Here is a 12967-nt window from a genome sequence, read left to right on the forward strand (position 1 = left end):
AGTGTGTCGCACCACCATGTGTTGTGAGCTTGGAGATTGTCTATTTTCTAATTGTTTGTTTTCTTACTTTTTTTTATCCTTTTTTTATATTTTGGTAAATAAATATATTCTAAATGTCAATAGAATCTATTATATTGACAGCAATGCATTAATTTAAAAATGAAATGCTCTTTGTCATTTGCGTCCTATATATTAAAATTGGCTACTTGGAGGGCCAACTGGGCGACCACAGGGAAGTCACTCAGACAATAAAAAAAAACTGATACGCCCATAAATGGGCAAGACCACAGCCATGTCACTCAAGCATAACCATGAACAAAACCTGTTATGTCCATATATAGGCATGTCACTATGACTCAGACATAACACTTCCCCCCGAAACTGTGACTTGTGTAGCGGCTAGAACCTCTCGTCTAGTCTTTAATACTTGATTACTTTGCCCTCCACTGGTCGTCAGTATTTCTTGGGAAACAAAAACCACAAAAAAGCTGAGACAAAGATCTATTCTGCAGCTTTGCTCTTTGAGGCCTTCTTCTTCTTCGGTGTCTTGCTGGCGGATGTTTGAAGCAGAGCCTTGATCTTTGGGTCTTCTACTTCATACTCAGACTTGTAGAGCTCCGGCTCAAACAGGCTGTTTGTGATGCGCTGCAATCCGTTCGCCATGAGCAACACGGTGAACTTGAACTGGGCCACGAACTCGCCCTCTTTCTCATGCAGCATGTGGAAGGGCTTCAACAGCTGGTGCGTGACACACTCCTTGGTGCCCATCCTTGCCTTGTTCTCGTCCTTAAAGGCTCTGAGGGTGAAGGGCATGGCGCCGAAGCGCCTCTCCACGTCGGTGAAGAACCACCGAGAAGACTTCATCTTCAGGCCGTACACCTTGTCGGGGTCCCGCTTGTAGATGGTGGTCTTCTGTCCGACGTCCTTGGCCTTCCCCTCGCCCGTACTGACGAGCACGTCCACCGCGTACACCTCGTGCACCTCAAACTCTGCCTCCTTGTGGTCTTTTCTCTGCTGGTCCGTGGGGTTCTGGACGATGGACTTCTCTCCGTCGATAACGTGTTGTTTCAACTGATGGGACAGAATGCCCTCCACGGGGGAACAGTCGAAGGACTTGGCGATCTTGTTCCAGGCTTCCGTCACCTGCGTGTTCTTGTTTCCGGGCTTGACGAGACGCAGCGCGGCCTCGGCGCAGAGGTGAGCGGCCGTGAGGACGTCGGCCTTCCTGCCCGTCAGCGGGGCGTCCTTGGTCACTCCCACGACCAGGCTGTGGGCCGCGCTGGAGACGAAGCCGTCCACGTGCACGCCCAGCTCGATCTTCACCAGGTCCCCGTCCTTCAGGAGAACCACGTCGGCGTCGCTCCTCAGAGGAGAGAAGTGGCAGACGCAGTTGTTGACAGACACGCTGGTAGGGAAGGCGATGCCTTTTTTCATGTCCTTCCTTTTCTTGAGGACGTTCGCGATTTCCGTCGAGATAAAGTCATCCCCCTTTTCGCAAAGGCTGATTACTGAGACGTCTACTGTTGCCGCCTCCGCCACAGTCTTGAGGGCTCGGTTTGCGATCTCAGCCCCCAACTTGAACTTGGTGACCACGAGGTCATCAGCGATGGTCTGCTCTTGGGATTCATCATCTGATGAAGAACAAGAAGACATGGTTGCTATTGCCTCTGGCAGCCTGAGTGAATCATTAAGTGAAGAACACAATGCTCCTTCAATGTGACAGACAGCAATTTATAGATAAAGCTGATGTAATAAGTCCCCATAATCAGTGATGTAAGCAGTGATCTTAGTTCTGTGATGTCATAATGTTTCATATTTTATTTAAAGCACTTTGAATGGTTGCCAGGGCAACCAGACTATAGTACATGTCCGACTTTATTCAATCTTTCCAGATAAACTTGCTACTCCTCCCACAGTTTTGGTGGCACTTGGGCCATGTGTCAATCAAATCCACCAGCTTCGTCGTGAATCGTGTGCTTGCATTTTGCTAAGAGATATGATATATAAATCGTTTAATTTATTTGTGAATTCATTTTCACCATTGACTTGAATGGGAAAATGCTAAAATTAAACTTTGCCCAAATATGGAGATGGCTGACATCATAGATGTCCGACGTCATAGACCACATGAGACTGACACAGTATGTCCATATATGGGCATTCCAAGATATGGGCTTAATATTGATGGGATCTCCATATATGGGCATACAAGGGACATGGACTGACACAGAGATCTCCATCTATGGCCATGATACATTTTCCCCATTGACTTTAATGGGGAAAATTCAAATGCTAAGACGGACTTCATTTGCCAGTGTGACTCACGGCAACCACACATCTTTCTAGTTGATGAAATGTGCAAGACAAACCCGCGGAGGATCAGCCACACTGAACAGAACAGAAACCACACACCAGCAAACACAACTATGATTGGCTAATGAGAATGTAATAGACCAGACGGTGCAGATCGCAACACCCCAGTTAACAAACAAAATAGGCAACAGCTTGTCAATTCATGTTGACGGTACCTGACAGATCTGTGGTGAAGCGTTGCCGTGCCAAAGAGCTCTTTTAATGACCTGTGAGAGATTTAATCCTTTCTAGGTTTCAGTCCATTCCTCTTAATGATCTGCTTGGCTCACCTCTTGACAATACACTCACAGCTCCAATGACTTTGTTGTGTTTTTCACAATGTGTTGATGCATCACTGAACACTGAGTAAGCCTGTATGAGAACTAACAATGTGTTGATGCATCACTGAACACTGAGTAAGCCTGTACATGAGAACTAACAGCAAGAGCTGCATGTGGACATTTAGAAACACTGACACACATCAGCCTGCCTTCTGCTCCAGTGGGAGAAATGATGCTGGTTTTCATCAAATGCATCCCAGTTATAAAGGTATTCATTCACTGATTCACGTCATATTGTTATAAAATACAGGCAGCGTTCACCTTTCACCACCCTATGTATACATCAATGCCTACTGGTCAACCAGGTCAAAATAAATAGAGTCTGCACTGTGAAAGTAACTCGCTCCCAATCGAATTAACAACACCCGTTTGTATGTGTGCGACTGTGCGTGCATGCGTAAGAGACAGAATCAATTACTGAAAGACCAGGATTAGCTATTAATCTAGCTTCAAAGACACAGTGAAGACACATTATGCCTTTAGAAACAAGAGCTCAAATCAATCCCATCTATTCCCGCTAAAGTCATCAGAGGTTACACGATAGCTTGACACCACTTGACACAAATCACAGAACAGTAAATGTGTTTTCTGAATCACTATCAGTGCAATCCCTCTTTTGAAATACGTAAGAATCAACTGTGCAGCATTTAAATAGATTATCCCAAATGCTTTGGCAATTTAAACGTTTGTATTCTCATGCCAATGAAGCTCCTTTGAATTAATTGAATGAATTGAATTGAATTGAATTGAATTGAATTGAATTGAATTGAATTGAATGACACAGAACAGCAGACAACAGGAGAGCAAACATATGTACGTACATGATAGGAAAACATTAAGCAGCTAACAGAAGGCTGAATGCATGTTTCTGGGAGAATCAAAACATCTAGTCTTTAGAATCTGACTTCAGGATGAAATTGTCTAATTTTCATGTTTTTATATAGGCGATTTGGTTGTAGCCTATTCTTTCCACCAATGCACCTTGACTCATACTCTTTATTTCTATCTTTTGTTGTTGTTGGCTGTTATTTAATTTAACAGAGGACAATATCTTCCATTAGCCACTGTCAGACAGTCACCTTCACCCCGTCAACATGGCCTGGTGCAGGGTTTTTGTCTTGTCATTTGTCACCTTTCCTGCAGAGTAAACTAGCAGCATACCGTTGAATCAGTTCAGATTAAATCAGTTATGGTCTTCTCTCCCCGCCATCTATCACCAACATAATGTGTGGTATGCGTGCTAGTCTGACAGATGCTTTGCTCCTTTGATCAAATGTAATAATGTGCAGTCTAATCCATGGTTCATGTGTCATTGTGAGTTAACAACATTAGGGACTGGGAAGCAGGCTGCAGTTGGAGGCCTTGGATGTCTCCCTGCAGCGCCTTGCGTCTGTTTCTTCCCCTTTAATCTAATCCAGCACCTTTAATGTTCATGTGGGGCAGCAGCATGAATGATGTGCAGTCTGCATAATGGAACCTTGATCCAATTGTGCTTTGTGGAGCCAAGGCTGTTAATGTCAGCCCAGCCATGTCCCAACACTACCTTGACTCATCCTGTTAATGTCAGCCCAGCCATGTCCCAACACTACCTTGACTCATCCTGTTAATGTCAGCCCAGCCATGTCCCAACACTACCTTGACTCATCCTGTTAATGTCAGCCCAGCCATGTCCCAACACTACCTTGACTCATCCTGTTAATGTCAGCCCAGCCATGTCCCAACACTACCTTGACTCATCCTGTTAATGTCAGCCCAGCCATGTCCCAACACTACCTTGACTCATCCTGTTAATGTCAGCCCAGCCATGTCCCAACACTACCTTGACTCATCCTGTTAATGTCAGCCCAGCCATGTCCCAACACTACCTTGACTCATCCTGTTAATGTCAGCCCAGCCATGTCCCAACACTACCTTGACTCATCCTGTTAATGTCAGCCCAGCCATGTCCCAACACTACCTTGACTCATCCTGTTAATGTCAGCCCAGCCATGTCCCAACACTACCTTGACTCATCCTGTTAATGTCAGCCCAGCCATGTCCCAACACTACCTTGACTCATCCTGTTAATGTCAGCCCAGCCATGTCCCAACACTACCTTGACTCATCCTGTTAATGTCAGCCCAGCCATGTCCCAACACTACCTTGACTCATCCTGTTAATGTCAGCCCAGCCAAGTCCCAACACTACCTTGACTCATCCTGTTAATGTCAGCCCAGCCATGTCCCAACACTACCTTGACTCATCCTGTTAATGTCAGCCCAGCCACGTCCCAACACTACCTTGACTCATCCTGTTAATGTCAGCCCAGCCATGTCCCAACACTACCTTGACTCATCCTGTTAATGTCAGCCCAGCCATGTCCCAACACTACCTTGACTCATCCTGTTAATGTCAGCCCAGCCATGTCCCAACACTACCTTGACTCATCCTGTTAATGTCAGCCCAGCCATGTCCCAACACTACCTTGACTCATCCTGTTAATGTCAGCCCAGCCATGTCCCAACACTACCTTGACTCATCCTGTTAATGTCAGCCCAGCCATGTCCCAACACTACCTTGACTCATCCTGTTAATGTCAGCCCAGCCAAGTCCCAACACTACCTTGACTCATCCTGTTAATGTCAGCCCAGCCATGTCCCAACACTACCTTGACTCATCCTGTTAATGTCAGCCCAGCCATGTCCCAACACTACCTTGACTCATCCTGTTAATGTCAGCCCAGCCAAGTCCCAACACTACCTTGACTCATCCTGTTAATGTCAGCCCAGCCAAGTCCCAACACTACCTTGACTCATCCTGGAAGAGATGCTGCAGCAACATCAGCTCTTTAGCACCATGCTTCAACATGGGGTTTTCAAAGTGGGTGACGGCCGGGGCACCCTGGGGTGCCGCAAGATAATTTGATAATATTTGGGATTTACATGGACAGTTAAAAAATATATTTAGTATCATTTAAAACTTGAAGTACAAGTTATTTTCAGTCAGTTCTAACCATAATGGCTATTATCTCAACGTTTTCCTCGCAACATAATCGCTAAAATATGCTTTAAATATAAGGTGCTGGGAGCGAAAATTATGAATATATAATGTTGGGGTGCCTCGGATGAAGAAAATATTCATAGGGGTGCCCTGAGCCAAAAAGGTTTGGGAACCCCTGCTCTAGTCTAGGCCCACCCATTCCATGCATGACAAATATGATAGGACACCTCACAACAGCCTATGTGACGAATTAGTATCCAGCAATTCATGACAACATAACCAGTGATGGGCAGTAGCTAGCTACAAGTAGCTTAGCTACATAGCTTAACTACATTTCTAAGTAGCGTAACGGAAATTAGCTACATTTCTCTGGGCATAGCTTGTAGTGTAGTTGAGCTATATTTAATCAAGAGTAGCTAGTAATGTAGCTTAATACATTTTCCAAGTAGCTGGGCCATCACGGTCGGGATGAATAAATAAATTAATAGAACAGTCATTAGTGTCCCCAATAGTGAGGGGTATTAATAGTGAGGGGTATACATTTGAAATTTCCAGTTTCAGTCTGTTTTATAATAAACATTTGTTTTGCCATCATTCTTTGCCTGCTTGCCCATTTGTTTGGTGGAAAAAAAGAAGAAAGAAAAAGTAGTGTTGATGTAGCTAGCTATTTTTGTCCTATAGCTTGTAGTGTAACTTGCTACATTTCTCTGGGGATAACTTGTAGTGTAGTTGAGCTATATTTAATCAAGAGTAAAGTCTAGTAGTGTAGCTCACTATAATTATTTTCCAAGTAGCTTGCCCATCACTGAACATAACTGTAATGTCGTTATTCATGTTGCTGTCACAAAGCCAACATGGGGAACCTGGTAAATAAGACACTTTTTTGGATGTCATTAGTTGGAAGAGTATTTCCTAAAAGGTTACAGTGACATCTTGTTTGCACTTGCTTATGTATTAAAGGAGATAGGGATACGTTTTTTTTCTATAAAAACTATATATATTAATATATGATATATATATTAAATTGAATGCTATGAACTAAATATTTCTACATATTTGCCTATCCAAAATCATTTCAATCAATGGAACTTATAGGCCTACTGTCAGCCTACAGTACCTGCATGCTTAGATGGCTGCACTGACCGAGAGAGAGAGAGAGAGAGAGAGAGAGAGAGAGAGAGAGAGAGAGAGAGAGAGAGAGAGAGAGAGAGAGAGAGAGACCACACACACACACACACACACACACACACACACACACACACACACACACACACACACACACACACACACACACACACACACTCGCACGCACGCACGCATGCACGTGCATGCACGCACGCACACGCCACAGTATCTTGCATTTTGACATACCTCAGTGTGTTGTTGTTTCCTGTAACGGCCGCTTGGAGGCGCCCGTCTCCCGTGTGTGTGCTTGAAGCTGTGGAAAGGAAAGAATTCCTCTGAACTGTTTACACCAGAGAGGTTCTCAAACTTTTTAGCCCGTGACCCAAAATAAACATTAGACGTTTGCCTGGGGGGACCCAAACTAGTGAAAAAGCAAATCTACAAGCTCTGTGTAGCTCGGCAATTTTCACTACATCTTTAAACATTTGTTTTCTAATTTATGAAATTGCTTTGATTTCTTTTTTTTTTTACATTATGTATGAAATTCTTTAAAAAAAGGAGAAAAAAAACATTGCATTTGTGGTCTAATTCATTATACTACAATATTGTATTTATTTGTTTATTTAGCTTTTTTAACTTTTTATTTTTTGAAAATGTTTTGAAATAATATGTAAAATGATATGTAGGCTATTTAGGAAATATATATTAAACAAAATAAATAAAGGGGATTTATTTATTATTTATTTACCCTGCATGAAAATTGTTCCGACACCCACAAATGGGTCCCGACCATTACTGTAGAGTTATAAGTCCCGACCAGTGGCGTCAGTTCAGAAAAAGCTAAGGTATGGCAACATGACTATATAATCCAGTATCTGGCTTAAAGTCCTGTTCGCAATTTGGTGTTAGGGGAGTTTCTCACCTGAACTGAGTCAGTGGGTCCCTAGACATGAAAAATCACAGAGGTGCTCGTCCGCCATAGTGCCAGGAATGGCGCAATGGCCAAATCAAATATGGCTGCCATCGGCTATGATGAAAATCCAACTTTTCTGTTTCTGGGTGTATATGCACATGTAATACCTCTATTTGGACTAATTGTGGTGTGGGGAATTCATTTCTGATATTGTTTTGACCATTTTGGGCGATTTGGACCTCAAAAGGTCATGGTCAAGGTCATTTTGCTATTCCGAAGACCGTGGGCCATAACTTGGCCATTGTTAGGAGTAAAAACAGGTGCAGTAGGTCTAAATCAACTAATGCTGACATGTATAATTCATTTCTGACATTGTTTTGACCATTAAGGATCATCTTGTCTTTGAAATATCAATGTCAATGCCATTTTCTAAAAACGATTTTGTTCATTACTTGCACTTTTATAGTATTTTTTGTAAGTTTGTTACTATTTTATAGTAAGTTTGTTTTGTTTATAACAAAAGACATACTAGTGGGAAATACAACAAGTAAACATCCACATTTAACTTTAAAGGGGGGTTTAAAATGGGTGTTTAAATGAGCAAATAAGACTATTTACGAATAAAAGTGACAAATAAAATCACACAACAAAAGCACACAAAATTAAATAACAATTTCCAAAGTGCACCATATTGGGATTGTGTGCATCCAAGTTAGTATGATGTGTTTTTACAGGATGTATTCAGCAAGGCAGCCATATCCTCGAGAGTCGAAATGTTCCTTGCATCCGTCCATGTTCCATTGCTTCTAGTCTTTCCTCAGGTTCCTTGGCTGTTGCAAGCAGGTGGCAAGACATGCACTAGAAAGGTGCCTTGTTTGTCTCAGGCAGCAGTTGTACTTCTCTGCTACCAATGCTGTCTTGTTCTGTCAAGGTCTTTGCCTCTCCAAAGTTTGTTAGATATTGTATTCGGTCAGAAGCCATAGCTGCATGCTTAGTCCCCACCTGGCCCATGCAGTCATCTCCAGTTTCCAAGGCATATGTCCCCTGATCACTGTCTTGGCTAGTGGTGCTCCAAGATGAGAGACTGCTTGATGCTGTAGAAGCATGTGCCGCTGCACACCTAGTGCCATACTGCTACCAGATCTACTTAATCCCCAGTGCTTGGAAGTATCACTACGACAACTCTCTGGGGTCCACTCATAATCCTGGCGACCCATTATTCCCTCCATTAGGTTAGGGTTATGGGTAGGTTTAGTTATAATAGGGCCAGTTGACTCCACATGTACCAGCAGCTTGGTGACAGCCTCCTCAATCTAGTTCAATCTTTGGGATCTCTTCACCTCCAGCCCCTTTTGCAGGGAGCCACTCATCATCATCAGAGATAACAGAGTCGATAGACGCACCCATCCCTCATCAACTTTACACATTCTGGGTGTCTGAGGTGAACAAACAGCTCTCCAGCTGTGTGTTCGGAATATGGTGGCCATTCAAGCTTGTGGCGATGTAGGTAGAACGGCTGCCTTGGAATCTGAAGGTTCCAGGGTCGATTTATGTCTCCTCCTGCTTATTTGTCGAAGTGTGCTTAAGCAAGACACTGAACCCCTAACTGCTCCCGATGAGCACCTTGCATGGTTTCTTGGTGTGAATGTATGTGTGAATGTGTGTGTTAATGGGTGAATGTGAAATACATTGTACAGCGCTTTGGAGAAGAGCGCTATATACTGTAAATGCAGTCCATTTACCATTATCAGCTCTGTTGTCTCTGTTGATGATGTCGCTAGTGGAGAAGAGATCCCAGACATCTTGAATAGGATTAAGGAGGCTGACACCTGGTGCATACTATGTACAGCCTCCATTATAACTAAGCCTATCCCTAACCTTCACTAACCTAATGGTCAGAATAATGGGATGTCGGAACTATGAGCGGACCCCAGAGAGTTGTTGTCTCCTTCACATTACTGCTATACTACACCCCATATTTCCAAGCACTGGGGATGAAGGAGATCTGGCAGCAGTATGGCACTGGTGAGACTCACTTGCACTGCATCAAGCAGTCTCATCTTGGAGCACCACTAGCCAAGACAGTGATCAAGGCACATATGCCTTGGAGACAGGAGATGACTGCATGGGCCAGGTGAGGATTAAACATGTAGTTATGGCTTCTGACCGAGTACAATGTCTAACAAACTTTGGAGAGGCAAAGACCTTGACAGAACAAGACACAGTATTGGTAGCAGAGAAGTACAACTGCTGAGACCAACAAGGCACCTTTCTAGCGCATTTCTTGCCACCTGCTTGAACAGCCAAGGAACCTGAGGAAAGACTAGAACCAATGGAACATGGAACAGGGCATGACATAAAGGCTTGTCCTGTTGTCCGGGACAAGTGCCCATACTATGGAGTGGAGGGAGCAAGGGGGGTCATTAGCCGTCCTTTTGTTATTATTTCAATGTATGAAATTTTTATCCGGACAAGTGACTTTTGTCTCTGGACAAGTGAATGGGAAATATACTTGTCCAAAGGACAACTGCCTCAAAAAAGTCAATGTCAAGCTCTGATGGATGGAAGGAGCACTTTGACTTTAGTACACTCCTGCCATGTCTGAAGCAAGACACTCGACACTGATGGAGTTCTGTGCATCATATTTTGCCATGGAACAATGCCAAATCAATCCTGTAAAAACACCTCATACTAACTTGCATGCACACAATCCCAATATGGTGCACTTTAAGGGAAATTGTTATTTAATTGTGTGTGTGATTTTGTTGTGTACTTTTATTTGTCACTTTTATTCGTAAATAGTCTTATTTGCTCATTTAAACACCCATTTTAAACCCCAATTTAAAGTTAAATGTGGATGCTTACTTGTTGTATTTCTCACTAGTATGTCTTTTGTTATAAACAAAACAAACTTACTATAAAATAGTAACAAACTTACACAAAATACTATAAAAGTGCAAGTAATGAACAAAATCGTTTTTGAGAAATGGCATTGACATTGATATTTCAAAGACAAGATGATCCTTAATGGTCAAAACAATGTCAGAAATGAATTATACATGTCAGCATTAGTTGATTTAGACCTACTGCACCTGTTTTTACTCCTAACAATGGCCAAGTTATGGCCCACGGTCTTCGGAATAGCAAAATGACCTTGACCATGACCTTTTGAGGTCCAAATCGCCCAAAATGGTCAAAACAATATCAGAAATGAATTACCCACACCACAATTAGTCCAAATAGAGGTATTACATGTGCATATACACCCAGAAACAGAAAAGTTGGATTTTCATCATAGCCGATGGCAGCCATATTTGATTTGGCCATTGCGCCATTCCTGGCACTATGGCGGACGAGCACCTCTGTGATTTTTAATGTCTAGGGACCCACTGACTCAGTTCAGGTGAGAAACTCCCCTAACACCAAATTGCGAACAGGACTTTAAGCCAGATACTGTATTAATACCAGTCATGTTGCCATACCTCTTCGCGTGCGTGCAAGACACCAGTCATGTTGCCATACCTTAGCAACAGGCATGATACATTTATTTTAAGAAGTACATTTAATTTCCCCCCCCATTTCTATGGTTTCTGGGGATATGGCAGCCTGGAACGGTTGTTCAAGCGCAGCTTAACTTGGCATAGTAAATCTGCTACAATACTTTGTTAAAGTGACCATTTTGTTAAATTTTGCATTTGTAGTTATTTTACTGTAATTTAACAACATAATAACCAGGCACAGATAGACAAAGAGAGACATTCATATATTTATATTTAAAAGTAACTTTTATTGCCCCCCCCCCCCTGGACCCAGGGTATGGCAGCTGCATAGGCTATGCACCTGCCATACCCAATTGACGCCCCTGCTCCCGACCCAGTGTTGTTGGGGTTTGGGAAAGAAACGGTGGTTTTACACTGACGTCAGTCAGCATAGCAGCGCAGCGCTGCTCTGTGTGTGGCTCTCCAGTGTTCTTCACACTACAGTACTATTAAATAGTATTGTTTCTACAGACTACAGTGTTTCTATCTGTCAGACTCATGCAGTGAGACATTAATGAATGAATGAATGAATGGACTCCACACAGTAGAAGCTGCTGCTCGCTCCGCGCGGTGAAGAAGAAGTGATTTGTTCAGTTTGTTGAACGTGGATTTACAACAACAGCAGCACAATAATGAACACCTGCGTCTTTCTGCTGCTTTTAACTGTTCACATCTACGCTGATGAGGGACCAACAGGTAAGAACATTTATTAATTATTATTAGATATGAAGAAAACATTTCTTCAGGACGCGCAGCGCAGCTGGAAGTTGTGCGTTGATAGAGACAGACAGTTTTTTTAGTGCGTCACTGACGATATTGTAAGTTTCTAAGTTTGTATACAGTTGAACCGTTGGGACGGAAATTCCGCCATGAAGGGCGAAGAGCTTCTGTCGCAATAATAACGATAATATCATTAAACAATTGCTAAAAAGCGTTAGTAAAACTGACCAAAATGTAAGTGGTGTTTTGTATTCCTCTGCCCGAGGCTGACAACATCGCTCGAGCGCTCCATGCCTCCATCCTAGCGCTCTTGTTATCGTTCAAGTTCATCCCTGTTTAAAGAGAGACAGGAGGTTCAGAAACACCTCTATTCAGCCAGGGGGTTCATCTGGGACCCCAAAATTCAGAAGTGTTTAAGTGTTCCAACTGCCTAATTTAGCTTCATTCAGAACCCCTCCATCCCGACGTTTAACGTTGAACTTATTGATATTGAAACAACGTCACGTGTGTGTGTGTGTGTGTGTGTGTGTGTGTGTGTGTGTGTGTGTGTGTGTGTGTGTGTGTGTGTCCAGGAAGCCATGCTGTAATGTGTTGATGGAGCACTGAGATTATCATGTTATCATGTTATGACTGCTGTTTCTGCGTTTACATAAAATCATAATATTATGTGTGACCCAGGCCTGGAATTTCGTCAGTTTAGGGGCAAGGCCAATTGGCCTTTGGCGTTGTCAAATCTTTGAGGGCACAAAGGCCAAGTGCCAGGGCAGGAAGGCCATCATTAAAACAATGATTTTAAGTCCACGCCACAGTCATAGTTAATTTAGCTTAAACGTTAAGGTTTAATGTAATACCTTTCAATTAAATAAATATCAAGAACCTGTTTATTTCTGTTTTGCCATGTGCAGTGGTGTAAAGTAACTAAGTACATTTACTTAAGTATTGTACTTAATTTTTTATTGTAATTTTGAGTATTTCTAACACTTACAGAAAGTGTTAAC

The 12967-nt window shown here is 42.8% G+C and overlaps 1 protein-coding gene and 1 pseudogene across 2 annotated transcripts in view; one reads left to right on the forward strand and one right to left on the reverse strand.

The window, feature by feature from the left end:
• Positions 1 to 501: 501 nt before the first annotated feature.
• On the reverse strand, positions 502 to 1653 carry LOC308300577 (proliferation-associated protein 2G4-like; the record flags this gene model as incomplete). The annotated part of the gene is made up of 1 exon (XM_080744447.1): positions 502 to 1653. The coding sequence occupies one exon, from the start codon at positions 1651 to 1653 to the stop codon at positions 502 to 504; it is 1152 nt and encodes a 383-aa protein (XP_080600573.1).
• Positions 1654 to 11881: 10228 nt separating this feature from the next.
• The window catches only part of LOC308300586 (receptor-type tyrosine-protein phosphatase U-like), a 175827-nt pseudogene continuing 174741 nt past the window's right edge, over positions 11882 to 12967 (forward strand). The window contains exon 1 of the transcript in view: positions 11882 to 11945. The product of the transcript in view is annotated as a receptor-type tyrosine-protein phosphatase U-like (transcript). The remainder of the gene's footprint in view (positions 11946 to 12967) is intronic.

This window comes from Nannobrachium achirus, assembly GCF_963921795.1.
Source record: "Nannobrachium achirus genome assembly, chromosome: 2".
Classification (NCBI taxonomy): domain Eukaryota; kingdom Metazoa; phylum Chordata; class Actinopteri; order Myctophiformes; family Myctophidae; genus Nannobrachium; species Nannobrachium achirus.